The following is a 20,255-nucleotide window of genomic DNA, read 5'->3' as shown; positions in this document are numbered from 1 at the left end:
GTCAGGTGGGTCCTCGCTGAAAGCAGAGAGCACCAGAAAGATGTTTACCTGTGTTTTATTGACTGTGCAAAAGAATTTGACTGTGTGGATAATGACAAATTATGGATAACACTGCAAAGACTGAGAATTCCGTAACACTTAATTGCGGTCATCAGGAACCTGTACATAGATCAAGAGGCAGTTGTTCGGACAGAACAAGGGGATACTGAGTGGTTTAAAGTCAGGAAAGTTGGGTGTCAGGGTTGTATTCTTTCACCATTCCTATTCAATCTGTATGCTGAGCAATAATCTGAGAAGCTGGACTATATGAAGAAAACCATGGCCTCAGGGTTGGAGGAAGACTCATGAACAACCTGTGTTATTCAGATGACACAATCTTGCTTGCTGAAAGTGAAGAGGACTTCAAGCACTGACTGATGAAGATCAAAGAACACAGCCTTCAGTATGGATTACACCTCAACATAAAGAAAACAAAAATCCTCACAACTAGACCGATGAGCCACATCATGATAAAAAGAGAGTAGACAGAAGTTGTCAAGGATTTCATTTTACTTGGATCCACAATCAACACCCATGAAAGCAGCTGTCAAGAAATCAAAAGATGCATTGCATTGTGCAACTCTGATGCAAAGGACCTCTTTAAAGTGTTGAAAACAAAGATGTCTCCTTGAAGACGAAGGTGTGCCTGACCCAAGCTGTGGTATTTTCAATCGAATCACATGCATGTGAAAGCTGGACATGAAAAAGCAAGACCAAAGAGGAATTGATGCCTTTGGTTTGTGGCATTGCTGAAGAATTTTGAATTGTTCATGGACTGCCAAAAGAATGAACAAACCTGTCTTGGAAGAAGTACACCTACAATGCTCCTTAGAGGAAAGGATGGTGAGATTGTGCCTTACACAATTTGGGCATGTCATCAGGAGGGATCAGTCCCTGGACAAGGACATCATGGTTGGTAAATTACAGGGTCAGTAGAAAAGAGGAAGGCCCTCACCAAGATGGATTGACACAGCGGCTTCAACAATGGTCTCAAGCATAACAATGATTATAAGGATGGCGCAGGACTGGACGCTGTTTTTGTTCTGTGCTACATAGGGTCGCTATGAGTTGGAAGCAGCTTATTGGCAGCTAACAACAACAACTACATTCATTGGCCAGCTTTTGCATGTGTATGAGGCAATTGAAAATACCATGGCTTGGTCAGGCTAACCTTAGTCCTCCTAGTGACCAAAAAAAAAAATTACTGTCCAGTTCATTTCGACTCATACCAACCCTATGGAACAGAGCAGAACTGCCCCACAGGGTTTCCACAGAACGCCTGGTAGAGTCAAACTGCTGACCTTTTGGTTAACTGCCATAGCTCCTAGTGACTTGTTTGCTTTTCAACACTTTAAAGAGATCTTTTGCAGCTAATTTGTCCAAATCAATACGTTCTTTGATTTCGTGACTGCTGCTTCCACGAGCATTGATTGCAGATTCAATTAAAATGAAATCCTTGACAACATAAATATTTTCTCCATTTAATATAATGTTCCTTACTGGTGCAGTTGTGAAGATATTTGTTTCCTTTATGTGAGGTGTAATTCATTCTGAAGGCTGTAGTTTTTGATCTTCATCAGTAAGTGCTTCAAATCCTCTGTGCTTTTAGCAAGCAAGGCTATACTAGTTATGTTTTGTCCTTGGATGTCAAGAGTCTCTGACTTCTTGGTGATATTGGCCCTTGAAATATTATTTGTGAGGTTTTCTGAAGATTTATGATGGGCGTGCCCTCTTCCAGAGGGGCTTCCGTTTGTTGACCCTACCAGTTGGACTACCTTGAAACAACTTCAAGATTGAAGAGTTCCAGGCGCACCAAGGCCACGCATACCTGGAATGAAACCCCTTGAAGTGTTCATGTTTAATCACAACTTCAAAATGAAATCCTATATATATATATATAATTTTTTTTTCCTGTCTATTTCCACAATGAATCTAGAGCCTTATTATCACTTCCTAGCCATGGTGGGCATGATAGATTCTACTTTTTCTTTGGTTCACACTTACTTTGAGATTTGAGCTCTCCTGGACCCTACTTAATAGGGTCCTTGAGGACTCTCCACAAGGGTAAATTCTGGACCTGTCTTCCATTTCTCTGGCATAGTCCTGGCATTCCAGGCATAGTCCTGGAAACCTATCTCAAGTGTTTGCAGTGTCTTTCAAGCATCCTTCAGGATAAAAGTATCTTTGGAGCTCATATTCTAGGTATAATTTTTTTAGAAAAATTGAGGCAGGAATTTTCCATATTCTTCCATTTCTCTTGCCATTTTTTTCCATCATTTTTTATTATTTCTCAAAACTGTCGACTTGAGGAAACTAGTCCATCATTTATGGAATCTTAACCCATTTAAAGCTGTTTCTGAGTTAGAACAGAAGCCATTCTTTTGATCACGGTGCTTCAAGCAGTTTGTGATGGGCTGCCAACCTGAAGGTTAGCAGTTGGAACAGAACTAGTGCTACCATAGAAGGAAAGTCTCACGGTCTGCTTCTGTAAAGAATAAGGGCAAGAAAACCCTATGGAGCAATTCTACACGGTACCACATGGGGTCTCCGTAAGTTGAAATACACTGAGTTGCAACAGGATTTTTTGTTTGTGTCAGTTGATATTAGAACTTCTAAGTCACTGCTGGGTATTTTCTAGTCATAGAATTATACTTCCTGTGATAATATTTTTGGCTCTTAATGTCTATTGGTTGGTTTTACAAATCACTGCCATGAAATTTGCATTCACTTCACTTAATGCTTTGTATAGGCTCCTCCACACCCAGACTGGCTGCTCAGATATTATAAATGGGGCCTTTGCAATGTGACCTTATCTGCATCAGACAGGCAGGGGCAGCAAGATGGTGCCACAGGCTCTAGTCCTCATGTCCCTGTTGCTCTGGGCCTCTGCTGAGAAATTAAAAGTGCTTCAATCCCTCTAAAATAGTTTCTCTGTAGAGCTGAAACATTGTTTTAAGACATAGTGGGAAATGATTACTATTTTCAGAATGAAACCAATTATGTGCTGATATGTAATATCACTAAATGTTGGGGTATAAATAGTATCTTTTAATGTGTGTATGAAAAAGTGTGTGTATATGTCTGAATATTCATTGTCCACTGTGATTACAGGTGCCAATGGGAACATTGTGCTGACCCAGTCTCCAGACTTTCTAGCTAAGTCTCAAGGAGAAACGGTCACCATCAACTGCAAGGCCAGCCAGAGTGTGAGCAGCTACTTAGCCTGGTACCAGCAGAAGCCAGGACAGGCTCCTAAGCGAGTCATCTCTGGGGCATCTAACCGGGATCCTGGGGTCCCTGACCGGTTCAGTGGCAGTGGGTCAGGGACAGACTTCACTTTCACCATCAGCAACTTCCAGGCTGAAGACGCCGCAGTTTATTACTGTATGCAAGGTTATAATAATCCACCCACTGTGCTTCAGCCTTGAAAACAAACCTCCTCCCGAGGGCTACAGGCCAGTAACTCTTCACTGCGCCAGCTGCTTCCTTTCTGCTCAGCCCTGAACACGCACGCTTCCTCTGTCTGCCCCAAAGGCCACATCTCCTGACGAATTCCTTACAGTATTTGCAGGTTCCAGGGGAAAATTAAGGGATGTGGCTTCTTCTGGATCCTCTTTTGTGGAAAAATACACAAAAAGAATGCTGTAAAAATCCCTTGCAGGCTTTTTCAGGTGTTTTCATATCACAGGAACCTCCTTGTTTCACATGGATAGGTCACAAGACTGATTCGGAAAAGGGTCCAGTGAGTTTTCCACCCTGAAGGATCAGTTCTGTCTTCCTTGTGCCTTCTTGACTCTAGAAAGTTCTCATTTTAATTCCTTATTTTCCTGGACTTTTTAGTTTTTCTGCAATCAACCCTCACAAGTCAGCACCTAACCCGATATTATACCTGGATCCTTCATATTTAAAATCTCCTTCACAGAAGGTAATCTTCCTCTCTTACTTTTTTCCTTCCATGGATCCTGTTTTCAGGGAAGCCATCCTGGACAATGTCAATGAAGATGTTTTCCTGCTCTAAGCTCCCATTTTACTGCCCTTTTCTCCTCTCTCCATGTCTTTCAGTGGCACTCATTCTTTCAAAGGCCGGTCTCTAACTCATTAACCTTATCACCCTAGAAACATGTGACAGCTTTCCCATGTTCTATTTTCATTAGTTGTCAATTCCTCTTTAAATTAATCCCTTGGGCACCCAGGATTAATATAGTGACTGAAGGAAATCATGGTTCTTTCTTGTTGTTAGTTGCCATCTAATCAGCCCCTGAGTCATGACTGCCCAAGGAAAAAGAAGATCTGACTGTTGTCAGCCAAAGGGTTTTCACTGGCTGATTTTTCAGAAGCAGATCACCAGGCCTTTCTCTCTAGTCTCTATTAGTCTGAAAGTGCTGCTGAAACCTGTTCAGCAACAAAACAACATGTATAGAGGAAGTGAGGTAAATGAGGCCTGTAGGTCCCTCCTCAGGTTTATGCAGATGCCAGCCTAAGTAGTGTTTCCAGTCAGTGTAGACGAGACTCCGAGTGGCCCTGCAGCTAATGGAGACTTTCTCTCCTGGGAGACAGCAGAGGTTCTGGCACCTAGTGAGCAGGATCTGCCCGCTGGGACCTAAAAAGACAGGCATCCGAGGATGATCCAGAGATACTGTGCTATCAGGGATAGAAGGAAAATCAAACCAAAATGGTCTCTAACTGGGAGAAGTGGACAGGCCTGTGTGGCTTGCAACATTTATTTCATATCTCTTTTCAAATCGTAGACCTATCTGAATAGGAGGATCACTCTGGAGAGAAAATTCCCTGTCTAGGTTTTGTCTCACCTGGAACATAGTAGAGCAGGAGCCTAGCATCTGTGTGGTGCCCATCCTGCAGCTTCTCTTTGTGTGATGTTGCTCAGATTCCACCCCCCAAGAAATTTTCTTTCATGGCTTTATTTTTTTTTTTTTTCAATTTTTTATTTGGTTGTAGGAGCCCTGGTTGCACAGTGGCTAAGAGCTATGTTTGCTAACCAAAAGGTCAGCAGTTCGAATCTACTGGCTGCACCTTGGAAACTCCATGGGGCAGTTCTGCTCTGTTCTATATGTCACTATGGGTTCGAATTGACTCAATGGAAAAGAGTTTCATTTTTTTTGTTGTTGTTCTTATTGCTGTTGAGAATACACACAAGAAAGCACACACTGGTTCAACAGTTTCTATCCTTCATAGCTTTTTATGAGGTTCAGGTCAGCAGGCATGAGCCCAGGCTGGGGTGTGGTAAAGGGACATTTATGCAAAGAGCCTTGGAGTGTAATGGTGAACTTCTTAAATCAGAGGATTGTGGTTAATAAACTTGTAAATGGCATATTTCTTATTTTTGAATAGGGCAGTACTATTTGAATATGGCATATACTCTTTTTGTGGATTCTCTGATGAAAATAGTTATATTTTAGTTTTCCTCTTACATTTGCTGTAGGTCCCTGAATGGTGCAAATAGTTTGTGCTCAGCTACTAACCTAAAGGTTGGCAGTTGCAGCCCACCCAGTGGAGACCCAGAAGAAAGGCTTAGTGGTCTGCTTCCATGAAGATTATAGCACAGAAACGTCTATGGAGCTCAGGGCTGCTCTGTAACACATGTGGTTGCCAGGAATTGTAATCAAGTCAATGGTAATGGGTTTGATTTTGGTTGATTACACTTTCTGCGAATGGAAATATATTCTTGAAAAGCACTTATTGAAACTGCTCATGAGGAAATGGTACTAATGCTCAATTCACAGAGTCAAAAATGTTTGCAAACAGAATGGTAGCAGAGGCTTCCAATATCCAATGTTCCATTGCTGGTGTCCAGTGGTGGTGGAGCCACTCCATCAGCGCTGGTGGTGGGTCACATACAACCTCTTTCTCTGCTTTACCGTGGACTGTGCTTTTGCCAGCTGGTTTCATGTACATTTTCTACACCACGGTCTGTAGAGTTTCAGTCAAATCTGCATGTCACCCAGTAATCATTTCCTTTTCTTCTTAGTTTAGACTTGGTTGGTTTCTCTTGTTTGCAGTCAAAATCCCTGACTGATAAGAACATATTTGAATATTTGACAGAGTTAGATTTTCACCAAAATTTTTCCCCCTTGAATATTCATTTTTATACTAACCATTTTACATTTCTAATTTTTGGAGTTGCAAAAAAAGAAATTTCATTAGTATTTTGCTCATTTTTATTGTTGTTATTGTTAGGTGCTGTCCAGTCACTTCTGACCCTTAGCGACCCTATAAACAACATGATGAAACACTGCCCAGGCCCGGGCGATCCTCACAATTTTTGTTATTTGAGCCCATTGTTGCAAACACTGAGTCAATCCATCTCATTGAGGGTCTTTCTCTTTTTTCGTTGACCCTCTACTTTACTAAACATAATGTCCTTCTGCAGGAACTGATCCCTCCTGATAACTTATCCAACATATGTGAGAGAAAGTTTCATCATTCTCCCTCCTAAGGATCACTCTGGCTGTACTTCTTCCAAGGCGAATTTGTTCCTTCTTCTGGATGTCCATGGTATGTTCAATACTCTTCGCCAACATAATAATTCAAAGACATCAATTCTTCTTGAGTCTTCCTTATTCCTTGCTCAACTTTCACATGCAAAAGAAGTGATTGAAAATATCACGGCTTGGTTCAGGTGTGTCTTAGTCTTTAAAGTGACATCTTTGCTTTTTAACACTTTAAAGAGGCATTTTGCAGCGAAATTGCCCAGTGCAATGCATCCTTTGATTTCTTGAATGCTGTTTCTGTGGGCATTGATTGTGGATCCAAGGAAAAAGAAATCCATGACAATTTCAGTATTTTCTCCATTTATCATGATGTTACTTATTGGCCCAGTAGTGAGGGTTTTTCTTTTCTTTATGTTGAAGTGTAATCCATTCTGAAGGCTGTGGTCCTTCATCTTCATCAGTAAATGCTTCAAGTTCCCTTCATTTTCAGCAAACAAGTTTGTGTCATGTGCATCATGCAGGTTGCTAATGAGTGTTCCTCCAATCCTGATTCCTCATTCTTCTTCATATAATCCAGCTTCTCAAATTATTTGCTCAGCATATAGACTGCATAAGCATGGTGAAAGGATACAACCATGACACAGGCATTTTTTGTCTGTAAATAATGCCAAAAAAAAAAAAAAAAAAAAAACGGTACCATCCCGTCAATTCTGACTCATAGTGACCCTATACGACAGAGGAGAACTGCCCCATAGAGTTTCCAAGGAGCGCCTGGTGGATTTGAACTGCCAATCCTTTGGTTAGCAGCCATAGCACTTAACCACTACGCCACCATATTTTCTGTAAACCATGCAGTATTTCCTTATTTTGTTTGAATGACTGCCTCTCGATTTATGTGCAGCTTCCTCATGAGTATATTTAGGTGTTCTGGAATTCCCATTCTTCCCAATTGTTATCCATAATTTGTTACAAACCACACAGTCGAATGCCTTTGCATAATCGATAAAACACAGGTAAACAACTTTCTGGTTTTATTTGCTTTCAGCCAAGATCCATCAGACATTAGCAATGATATACCTTGTTTCACATTGTTTTCTGAATCTGGCTTGCATTTCTGGCAGTTCCTTGTCAATATACTGCTGTAGCCACTTTTGAATGAATATTGTTCGATAATTTCTACATCTGGTTGGATTACCTTTCATGGGAATAGGCATAAATATGGAAATTTTCTGGTCAGTTGGCCACGTACCTGTCTTTCAAGTTTCTTGGCATAGATGACTGAGAACTTCCTGAGCTACGTCTGTTTGTTGAAACACCTCAATTGGTATTGGGTCAATTCTGAGAGCCTTGTTTTCCCCCAATGCTTTCAGTGCAGCTTCAACTTCTTCCTTCAGTTCCTGATCATATGTTACCTCCTGAAATGTTTGAACGTTGACCTCTTCTTTTTGGTATAGTTACTCCGTGTATTCCTTCCATCTTCTTTTGATGCTTCATGTGTTGACCAGTATTGTCCTCATAGAATCCCTCAATATTGCAACTTGAGACTTGAATTTTTTCTTCAGTTCTTTCAGCCTGAGAAATGCTGAGTATGTGCTTCCCTTTTGATTTTCTATCTCCAGATCTTTGTACATGTCATCATAATACCTTACTTGGTCTTCTCGAGCTGCCCTTCAAAAACTTTTGTTTAGCTCTTTTACTGCATCATTTTTTCCTTTTGCTTTAGCTCCTTGACATTCAAGAGCAAATCTCAGAGTCTCTTCTGACATCCATTTAGGTCTTTCCTTTCCCTCCTGTCTTCTTCATGACCTCTTGTTTCCTTCATGTATGAAGTCCTTGATGTCATTCAACAACTCGGCTGGTTTTTGATCATTAGTGTTCAACGTGTCAACTCTGTTCCTGAGATGGTCTCTAAATTCAGCTGGGATATATTCAGGGTTGTACTTTGGCTCTCAAGTACTTGTTCTAATTTTCTTCAGTTTTGACTTGAACTTGCATATGAGTAATTAATGGTCTAATTTGCACTCAGCCCCTGTCCTTGTTCTGACTTATGATATTGAGCTTTTCCATCATCTCTTTTCACAGGTGTAGTTGATTTGATTTCTGTGTATTCCATCTTGTGGGGTCCATGTGTATAGTCACCATTTATATTGGTGGAAAAAGGTATTTGCAATGAAGAAGTCTTTGGCCTTGCAATATTCAGTCATGCAATCTCTGGCATCATTTCTATCACCAAGGCCATAATTTCCAAATACTGATCCTTCATTTTTTCTCCCCAACTTTTGCATTCCCATCACCAGTAATTATCAGTGCATCCTGATTGTATATACGATCAATTTCAGACTGCAGAAATTGGTAAAAATCTTGTATTTCTTCATCTTTAACCTTAGTAGTTTCTTGGTAACTTTGCAATAGTCGTATTAACTGGTCTTCCTTTAGATGTCTGGATGCTAGTCTATCCCTGACAGCATTGTACTTTGTATTTTTTTTTTTGATGATGAATGCAATGCCATTCCGCTTCAAGTTATCGTTCCCTGCATAGCAGACCATATGATTTTCTGATTCAAAATTACCAGTGCCAGTCCATTTCAGTAGACTAATGACTAAAATATTGATGTTTATGCATTCTATTGCATTTTTGACAATGTTCATTTTCCTAGACCCATATTTTGTACATTACACTTTTAGATTTTAATGGATGTATTGAGCTGTTTCTTCTCATCTTGAGTCATGCCACATCAGCACATGAATGTCCTGAAAACTTGACTCCTTGTATTTCATTAAGGTCAACTCTACTGTAAGGAAGCAGCTCTTCTCCAGTCCTCCTTTTAGTGTATTTCAACCTAAAGGACTCATCTTCTGGCACTATTTAACAGATATTGTCCTGTTGCTATTAATAAGATTTCACTGGCTAATTCTTTCAGAAGTAGACCACCAGGTCCTTTTTTTACTCTGCCTTAGTCTGGAAGCTCAGCTGAAACCTGTCCACTGTGGTGACCCTGCTGGTATTATTATATGGGCAGCATAGCTTTCAGCATCAAAGCAACACCCAAGTCCCCACAGGATGACAAACTGACAGAAGTGTATTCTACATCTAATTTCTAGAAAATTTTTTTTTTCAGATCTCTAGTACCCCTGCTTATAGTGTTCCTTGCCTTGCATGGAACGTAAAGGTTATCATTTATTTCTTTATAAAAACTCGCTTAACTCCCAAATCTAAAGTGTAAGGAGAACTCCTTTTGTTCTCTGTTATTTCACATTCATCACGTTCATATTCATATCCTAGTCATCTTATGTTCTTGGATATCAAGAAAGTCTGACTTCTTGGTGGTATCAGTCTTTAAAAAATTATTTGTGAAGCGTTCCGTGTATATATAATGGGCGTGCCCTCTTACACAGCAGTTTCCATTTGTGGGTTCTATCAGTTGTGCTATCTTAAACTAATTTCAAGGTTGTAGACATCCAGACACACAGAGACCATACACACTTGGAGTTAAACTCCCTTGAGTATTGACTTTCAGATGCAACTTTCCAAGGAAATCCTGCTTATTTTTTCTGTCCGTGTAGTTTGCTTCCCTGTTCAATGATGTCTTCGTATAGACCCTCCAGGCCCAGTCTGGCTGCTCAGATTATATAAATGGGGGCCTTGCAACGCGTGCTGATTTTTATCAGGCAGGTAGATGCAGCGAGATGGTGTTACACGCTCCTGTCCTCATGTCCCTGTTGCACTGGGTCTCTGGTGAGAAATGAAAAGTGCCTCAATTCCTTGAGAAAAGTATCTTTCTAGAGTTGAAGAATGATATTAAGACATAGTGGGAAAGGATGGCTATTTCCAAAATTGACTCAGTTATGTGTGAAATGTATTCCACTAAAATGCACATTTAAAAAGGTATATTTTAATGTGCCTATGAAAAAGTGCATGTATACATGTATGTATGGTAATTGTCCTCTCTGATTGCCGGTGTCAGTGGAGACATCGTGATAACCCAGCCTTCTGTCTCCCTGTTTGTCCAGGAGAAATGGTCACCATCAGAGCAAGTCCAGCCAGAGTCTTAGCAACGCCTTAGCCTCGTGCAAGCAGAAACCAGGATAGTCTCCTAAGCTTCTTATCTCTTTGGCATCCAACTGGACATCTGAGATCACTGACAGGTTTAGTGGCATTAGGTCTGGGACAGACTTCACTCTCAGCATCAGCAGCCTCCAGGCTGAGGATGAGGCAGATTATTGCTGTTAGCAACATTATAGCTACCCTCTCACAGTGCTTCAGCCTGGAACACAAGCCTCCTCACCAGGGCTGCAGGCCTGTGACTCTTCAATGCACCTGCTGCTTCCTTCCCACACAGTCCTGAACATGCACACTTCCTCTGTCTGCCCCACACGCCTCATCTCCTCACTAATTCCTTGGGCTCTTGATGCAAGTAAGAGCCACGGACTTTTCTAAACTCCTTTTTCTGGGACATTACTGTAGAAAAATGCTGTAAACATTTCTTATAGCCTTTGTCATGTCAGGGATTTTCATAGTACAGAAACCTGCATGTTTCATATGGCTAGATCACAAGACTCATCTGGAGAAGCACTCAGTGAGTTTAACACCCTGAGAGATGAGTTCTCTCTTCCCTGTGCTATCTTGACTGTAGAATATTCCCAATTTAATTCCTTCTTTCCCTGGCTTTTTCCTTTCTCTGTAATTACCCCTTAACTCTTGACTTTCCCAAGACTAAATCTTTAACCCTTCATATTCTGGACCTCCCCCGTAGAAGGTAGTATTCCTCTCTTTCTTTTTCCTTCAACTGGTCCCCTTTTTTGGCCAGACCTTTCTGGTCAATGCAACTGATGGTGTTTTTTTGTTCTACCTCCTTTTTTATTGACCTTCCTCTTCTCCATTTCTTTCAGTGGTATTCATTCTTTCAAAAGCTAGTGTCTAATTCATCAAAGCTACCACTCTATAAATATGTGATATTATTCCCACATCTTTTTTCATTAACTGACAACTTTGGGTTCACCCCCTGGGCAACCCAGTCTAATTTGTTGACTGGAGGAAATCATGGTCCTTTTTTGTTGTTAGCTGCTATGGTTCCTACAACAATGGTGATTTCATGCAGAATGGGATCGGGTCATGGTGATTCATAGGGTTGTCACTGGCTCATTTTTCTATGTTGATTTCCAGGCCTTTCTTCCTAGCTGGTCTTAGTCTGGAAGTTTCCCTAAAATCTGTTCAACCTCATAGCAATATGCAAGCCTCCACTGACAGAGGAGTAATGCCTGTGTTTGAGGACCAATGGCTAGGCATCAAACCCAGGTCTCCTGCATGGAGGCAAGAATTCTACCACTGAACCATCGCTGCCATCCAAGGTTCTTTGTTCAGCTATAGCTGAATTCTTCTGACAACATTTAATTAACATTCTCATCTCAGTGTAATAATACAAAAACTCCAGGTATTCTAGTGTTACTTCTGTATCTCCTTCTGAAATACATGTATTGATAAAATTTGGCATCAGAGTCATCTCAAAAAAACTTGATCAGTATACTGTGAACATTCTTATGTATATTACAGCACCTTTTCTCTAACAATGAGAAATATTTTCAAAGAATGGATGTTAAAGTTTCCATGTCATTTATTCACTCAAGATATATAAATTGAGAGCTTACTATCTGTCAGACTCAGATACATTGCTTTCATCCTAGATGAGGAAGAGGGAAAATTAACACATAGATAAGAAAAAATTTACTAAGTAATTTTGTAACTGGCATGAAGAAAAATAAAGAGGGGGAAGGAATAAGAGCTTGTTGGTGTAAAATGTTGTCTTTGTTATCTTGTGCTGTTATAACAGAAATATCACAAGGGGATGGGTTTACTGAAGTGAAGTTTATTCTCTCACAGCCTAGGAGGCTAGAAGTCCGAATTAAGAATCCCACCTCTATTAGGAGGCTTTCTAGCTCTGTCGACTCTGGAGAAAGGTCTTTGTCTTCAACCTTCCTCTGGTCTAGGAGCTTCTCAGCACAGGGACACCCAGTCCAAAGAACGAGCTCTCCTCCTGGCTCTTCACTCTTGGTGGTAGAAGTCTCTAGTCTCTGCTCAAGTCTCTCTGTTATATTTCAAAAGAGATCAAGTCAAGCTAAACCTAATCCTGTAGTTTTATCCTTGCCTCATTAATGTAACTGCCTCTAATCCTGCCTCATTAACATCATAGATGTAGGATTTATAACACATAGAAGAATCCCATCAGATCAAAAAATCTTGGACAACCAGACAATACTGGAAATTATGGCCTAGCCAAGTTGACATACATCTTTGTGGGACACCCTTCAGTCCACAACAGATGAGTAGCAATTTCAATAAGGATGATGCATCAGTTAGCTCTTGCCATCCACATAAATCATCCACAAAACCCAGTGGCTAAAAGCAATAAGCATTTTTATTGCTTTCATGTTTCCTGGTGAGTTGGACCAATAAAGAGTTCTGTTGATATGGACCAGTCTTGAGTGATCTTGTCTGGAAAGTTCATGCATTTACAGTTAGTTATCTGGCAGGTCACCTGGGTGCTAGCTCATCTAGAAAGGCTCAGGTAACTTTCACATGTCTGTAGTTGGCTGACTGTCAGATGTGGCTATTGAGGTGACTTGGTCACATTTCTCTCAACACTTGGCAGACTGAAACTAGTTTGTTGTGATAGCAATTGGCAGAATTCCAAGAGAGTAAGTAAAAACACATAAGTACCGTTGAAGTCTAGGTTCAATACTGGCACAGTGTCTCTTTTGCTGCATGTTATCTATCAACACAATTCACACAACCAACTCTTATTGAAGGAGAGGGCAAATAGCACTTATCCCCTAATAGGAGCAGCTACAAAGTCATATCACCAGTAGTATGGAAAGAGGAAGGGATAAAGAATTGGGGTGTTTTTGCAATTGTTCGACAATAGATGGTGATGGAAGGCTGCACTGAGAAGGAATGAACTGATCAAAGTCTCAATGTTGGTGAGAAAATGAGTCATAGAAATATCTCCAGGCAAAAGTGTTGTAGTTAGAGGAAATCACACATTTCTGAGGCAGAAATGTAACCAGCATGTTGGGAAAGAGGGAAGGAAGCCAGTGTTGGTGAAGCAGCATTGTGAAGGGTAGTGTGGGTGATAAGGACAAAACAATAATGAAGGGGCTCTTTTTGTAGGATTTGTAAGCTACATTAAGGATTTTCTTTTCATTTTAAAGGATGTGATAATGACTGGAATAGTTCTCAAAAGAGGACATGATTTGTTTTGTAGTTTAACAGGAACTCTTTGGAGGACAAGGGCAGGAGAAGTATCAGTTAGCTGGCCATTACCATCATGCAGGTAGAAAGGACAATTGCTTCAGTGATGGTTGTAGCAGTGGAGGGGATGAGGAGTGGCATATTTTGAAAATAGATATACAATATTGTAATCTGACAAGGGTGAGTCCTGCTCCCTGTGACCCTTCAATTCAGTTGAGAGACACCAGGTCTTTGAGAAAGATAACCTAGACTTTACTGCAAGCCAGCCAAGCAAGGAGTTCAGAGACCAAATCTCAAATCAAGCTCCCTAAACCTGGGGATTCTAGGGCAACTGTATGGTTATGCAGAGCTCATGAAATTTCTGAGAATATGCTGGCAATTTCAGGAACTAGACACCATCTATCAGAGTGCATTTGGGGTGCAATATGGCAGCAGGAAGGAAAACTTTGTGGCTAATTGCCTATGTCTGAATGGAGGGGGTGAGGCAGTGGGTGCTGAAGTGGCCTTGAGAAGAGGACCATTATACAGAATGCTTCCTCAGGAGCTCACAGACCTGGGTATGATGGGAGCAGGGAGAACAGTTTAACCCTGTCAGTTACGGTATCCTGAAGATTTTGTCAAAGAGCATAAGAAGTCTCGAGGTGACTTCAAGATTTTGCTCTGAGTAAGTAGAAGGGCAGAGTTGACAATTTTTCAGATAGGAGAGACCTTGGGAGGAGTGGATTTGGCTAGGAAAATCAGGAATTTTAGGTTTGAGTTGTGTACTAGACCTCCACATGTGAGTGTCAAGTAGAAAATTGGACTTGAATTTGGAGTTCAACAGAGAGATATGGACTGAAGAATTAAATCTAATAAGCAATGAAAGGAGTATTTCATAGATGGAGGGCAAAAGATGCCCAGGGTCTGAGATTTCAGGCAAGGGAGACAAGGAGGAACCAGCAAAGGAGTCGGAGAAGGAGCAGTGTGGACGGAAAACAAAAAGTGTGATGCCTGGGAGCTCAGTGAGGAGACTGTATTAAGGAGGAAGTTGTCGTCAATGTGTTTAATGTCACTGAGGTATTTGTTAAGAGGACTCAAAAGTGGCCACTGGATTGGTCAGTGTGGAAGTCTTCAGTGGCTTTGAGTAGAGCAGTTTCTATGAGAAAAAGGTGGGGTTAACTACTTCAATGGAGGGAGCCCAAGGGAGTATGAAAAGAGACAGTCTGGGTTTGGTGACTACATACAATTGTTTCAATGAGCTTTAAGGTAAAGGAGAAGAGTGAAAGAGGACTTAACTGGAGGGAGATGTGAAATCAAAAGATTTTTTGAAAAAATACTGTTTCATGCTGATAGGAATGATGCTAAAGTGAGGGGAACATGGATAGTTTAGAAAAGAGAGGTGAAGAATTCCAAGAGATACCCTTGGAAGGGACAGCAGTATAGGACCAGAAGGCCTGGCCTCAGGTAGGAGGGCTATCTGCTTATCTACAGTAATAGGAAGGAAGGAGGGAAGGAAGGAAGGAAGTAAAGCAGCACATGGGGGCGTAGACGCCTGTGGATCAGAAGATGCATGAGAGAAGCTAGTGGAAGCTCTTCCAAAAAACAATGAGCTCATTTGCTGAAAGGTAGGATGAGAAGTCGGTGCTACAACTTGAAGAAAAAAGAGAAAGGCTGGAGACTGAACCAACCAGGTAAATGAAGTACCATTGTGAGGCGGGATTAAGGGCTGTCCTGAGGTAGGGTGCATAAATTTACAATGAGAGAATCAGAATAATTATGTGTTTTTCTCCAGCCACATTAGGGCCATGGAGGCAGGTATGTGGAGGGTGGAGTTTCCAGGGTTTAGGTTTTGCGAGATGAATGTGATGAAATAAGAGAGGGGCCATGGCGTTCTTGGTTTGGCTGAGGGCATTATTATAAAGGAGAAGCTTGGAATTTTAAATATAAAATCGACTCGACAGCAGCTAACAACAAGAAGTAGGGAAATGGGAATGTGAGGGGTGCAGACACAGCCAAAATAGATTTTTTAAAAACCTCTTTTCAGAAAAAGGTAAAATTCTGACTCATAAAATACAAGAAACAGCAGACAGAGCATTTTTCTTTTTCTTTTTTTCATGGAAGGAACTTATTTTCTCTTCCTCACTTCAATATTTGGATTTGTTGTTGTTGCTGTGAAAATGTATTTGGGAGGACATAACCTGCATTGCTTTTACACAAGCGTAAACAGGACTCTAGTACTTTCTTAGCCCTGAGATGTTTTCTCTGACATGAACTTCAGTGGGGACCCAAACACAGGAATGCGCAGGGGATAGTGGCTCTAGCCTTTGGCCTAGAGAGGAGGTGCTGTTCCGGGGCAGCAGTAAAGGCATTTGGGAGTCAGGGTTGACGCAGGTTAGAGAGGGTCGGATGGGACTGCAAATGACCACGTAGTGATGCCCAGGGTGAGGGCTGAAAGGAAATTTGAAGGAAGTGAGAGGAAAGGGCAGGAGGCCTGCTCTCTTTTGGAGCCAAAGGAGGCCCAGCTGCCGATTTTCTGACTACTTCTTGTCAACTTTTTTGCGTGATCAAAACAAATAAACCACAGCAATCTCTGTGACAGTGTCTAGGAAGTGAGACCTTCCCCCACCTCTGCCCTGGTAAGAGGTTTATATCTGGGGTCACATTATTTTGAGAGGATATCTTGATTTTGGAACACAGCAGTTTGTTCTACTATCTTCGATGTGATGGTGCTGATGGTGAGAGTGAAGTTGGCCTCAGACCACTGCCACTGAAGCAGGCGGGCACCCCACCAATGCGGGTGGAAGCGAAGTCAATCAGGGCCTTAGGGGTCTGTCTAGGTTAAGTGGCCTCACAGGTCACTGTAGAAAAGACTCTGACTGGCTCTTCAGCTGATACTGTCCCGCAGGGAGACACCTGTGGCTCAGGAGACTGTGTCACCGCCATCTGCTGGCAACAACCTGCACTTACAGGCACACGGGATGATGCAGAGATTCTGTGCAACCAGGGGTAGAAGAAACAGTGAAGCCAAAACAGTCTAACTGTGATAGGTGGACAGGCCTGCGTTGCTGCAGCATTTATTTCATAACTCATTTTAAAATTGTACCTCTGAATGGAAGCATTACTCTGAAGACAAAACTCCATCTATAGGTTTGCAAATATCTTCTCCCCAAGGGCAGAGCAGAGGAGGAGCCTGAGGGTTTGGATGGTGTCATCATTCTGCAGCTTCTCTCTTGTGTGATGTTGCTCAGGTTCCACCATCCAGAAAAGGTTCCATTTATGAGGTTCAGGTCAGCAGGGCTGAGCCCAGGGTGGGGTGGTGGTAAGGGGACATTTATCCCAAGAGACAGGGAATATGAAGGTGAAGCCCTAGAGGACAGGATTGTGGGAAAAAATTTTGTAGGGTGTTCTCTTCTGATTTACTTTTCGTACATGGCAGTTATGGCCACCTATTATCTTGAATTCTCTGCCCAAAACTAAGGTTTATCTAGTGATGTGGCGCCAATGTTTTATGCTGGGCTACTTACAGGAAAGTTAGAGGTTCAAATCTACCTGTGGGGCCTTGGAAGAAAGGCCTGGCAATCATCTTTTGTAAGATTAAAAACTGTTTGAGGTTCAGTTGATTTTGACTTATAGTGACCCCACATGTGTCAGAGTATTACTGTGACCCATAGTGTTTTTAATTTTTAGAGGTAGATTGCCAGGTTATTTTTTTTTTTTTTCCTTTGAGGTCACTTTTGGTAGACTAGGAGCTGAGGATATTAACTGTTACATGCTATTTTTAATTAATTTTTTTTTTTTTTGGTTGTTTCACATGTAAGGGTAAACCTTGTCCTTGTCATTCTATCTAGCCTGCAAGTAGGAGTCTCTCTTCCACTGAGATTTAAAATTTTTGTAATTGTGTATCTAATTTCTAGAAATTCAGTTGGTTCTTTTTCACATGTGAAGTGTCCCCTTTTTAGTTTCCTGTAGTTTGTCATTTATTTATTAAAAAAAAAAAACTCATGTAATGCCCAAATCTGAAGTATGTGTAAAACTCCTTTTGTTCTCTGTTATTTGTGTTGCATCACATTTGTACTCATATCCTATTGCTGTTGTGGTTAGGTGCCACCAAATAGGTTCCAACTCATAGTGACCACATGAACAACAGAATGAAACACTCCCTGGTCCTACGCCATTGTCACAATCTTTGCTATCCTAAGCCCATTGTTGAAGCCACTGTGTCAGTCCATCTTATTTAGGGTCTTCCTCTTTTTTTTTTGCTGACCCTCTGTTGTACCAAGCGTGATGTCCTTCTTCTAGGACTGGTCCTTCCTGATAATGTGTTTAAAGTAAGAAAGATGAAGTCTCACCATCCTGGCATCTAAGGAGCATTCTGGCTGTAATTCTTCCAAGACGGATTGTTTCCTTCTTCTGGCAGTTTGTGGTATATTCAACACCATAATTAAAAAGCATCACTTCTTCTTTGGTCTTCCTTATTCATTGGCCATCTTTTGCATGTGTATGAGGCAATTGAAAATACCATGATTTGGGCAGCCTAATATTAGTTAGTGACCATAAATAAATAAATAAATAAGAACAACCCATTGCCGTCCAGTTGATTCTGACTTACAGCGACCTTATAGGACAGAGTAGAACTGCCACATAGGGTTTCCAAGGAGTGACTAGTGGATTCAAACTGCCAACCTTTTGGCTAGCAGCCATAGGTCCTACTGACATGTTTGCTTTTCAACACTTTAAAGAGGTCTTTTGCAGCTAATTTGTCCAATGTAATACATTGTTTGATTTCTTGACTGCTGCTTCCCTGGGCATTGAGTTTGGATCCAAAGAAAATGAAATCCTTGACAACTTCAATATTTTCTCCATTTAACATGATGTTACTTATTGGTGCAGTTGTGAGGATTTTTGTTTTCTTTATGTGAGTCGTAATCCATTCTGAAGGCTGTAGTTTTTGATCTTCATCAGTAAGTGCTTCAAATCTGTGCATTCAGCAAGGAAGGTTATACTAGTTATCTTTTGTTCTTGGATGTCAAGAATCTCTGACTTCTTGGTGATATTGGCTCTTGAAAAATTATATGTGAGGTTTCCTGAAGGTTTATGATGGGTGTGCCCTCTTCCAGAGGAGCTTCCATTTGTTGGCCCTACCAGTGCAACTACCTTAAAACAACTTCAAGACTGAAGAGTTCCAGGCACACCAAGGCCATGCATACCTGGAATGAAACCCCTTGAAGAGTTCATGTTCAATCACAATTTCATAAGGAAATCCTGTATTTTTTTTTTTTTCCTGTCCATTTCCACAATAATTCTAGAGCCATCTTATCAGTTCCTGGTAGTGGTGGACATGACAGATTCCACTTTCTGTTTGGCTCACACTTACTTTGAGATTTGAGCCCTCCTGGACCCTAGCTCAATAGGGTCTCCGGGGGCTTTCCACAAGGGTAAATTCTGGGCTTGTCTTCCATTTCTCTGGACCTGGTGTACCCCTGAAATCCTATCTCAAGTGTTAGAATTGTCTTTAAAGCATCCTTCAGGATAAAAGAGTCTTTAGAGCTCAGGCATTTTCTAGCTGTAATTTTTTATCAAAAATTGAAGCAGAAATTTTCCCTTTCATCCCTTTCCCTTGTTATTGTTTTTCCAGCATTTTTTATTATTTCACAAAACTGTTGTTTTGAGGAAACTAGTCCATCATTTATGGAACCTGAGCCCATTTAAAATTGTTTCTGAGTTAAAACAGAAGCTATTCTTTAGATCATGGGTGTTTCAGGCAGTTTGTGATCAGCTGCAAAAGATAGGCAGTTTGAATTCGCCTAGTGGTACCATGGAAGAAAAGCCTGGCGAGCTGCCTCTATAAAGAATACAGGCAAGAAAACCCTACGGAGCAGTTCTACTCTGTAACACTAGGGGTCTCCATGAGTTGAAATCGATAGGATTGCAACAAGTTTTTTTTGTTTGTTTCTTTAACTTGATATTAGAGCTTCTAAGTAACTTCTGTGTCTTTTCTGGTCATACAACTATACTTTCTGTGATAATATTTTTGGCTTTTAATGTATATTGGTTAGTTTCACAACTCAGTGCTCATGAAATTTGCCTTCCATTCACTGATTGCTTTGCATAGGCCCCTCCAACACCAGGCTGGCTGCTCAGACACAATAAACAGGGCCTTTACTATGGGGGCTGATCTGCATCAGGCAGGCAGGGGCAGCAAGATGGTGCCACAGACTCTGGTCCCCATGTCCCTGTTGCTCTGGGCCTCTGGTGAGAAGCTAAAAGTCCTTCCATCCTCTACAGTAGTACCTTTGTAGAGCTGAAAAATGATTTTAAGACATAGTGGGAAGTGATGGTTATTTCCAAAATGGAACCAATTACGTGCTGATATGCTGTGGGGCAGTTCTACTCGGTCCTATAGGGTCGCTATGAGTTGGATTGACTAGACGGCAGTGAGTTTTTTGGGTTATGCAAATGGTATATTTCAATGTGCCTATGAAAAAGTGTTTGTGTGTATATAAAAAAAGCATGGTAATTGTCTACTCTGATTGCAGGTCCCA

At 41.2% G+C, this 20,255-nt stretch overlaps 1 gene segment (V, D, J or C); it reads left to right on the top strand.

Moving 5' to 3' along the window:
- Nucleotides 1-19,793, top strand: part of LOC104847239 (immunoglobulin kappa variable 4-1-like) — a gene marked incomplete at its 5' end in the record, with an annotated part of 28,026 nt that extends 8,233 nt beyond the window's left edge. The window contains 1 exon segment of the V gene segment in view: nucleotides 10,650-19,793. Coding sequence covers nucleotides 10,650-10,719 — 70 coding nt within the window.
- Nucleotides 19,794-20,255: the final 462 nt, after the last annotated feature.

The sequence above is a fragment of the Loxodonta africana genome, chromosome 15 (assembly GCF_030014295.1).
Source record: "Loxodonta africana isolate mLoxAfr1 chromosome 15, mLoxAfr1.hap2, whole genome shotgun sequence".
Lineage (NCBI taxonomy): Eukaryota > Metazoa > Chordata > Mammalia > Proboscidea > Elephantidae > Loxodonta > Loxodonta africana.
Note: the sequence above shows the minus strand (reverse complement) of the source record. Positions and strands in the feature narration are given on the sequence as shown.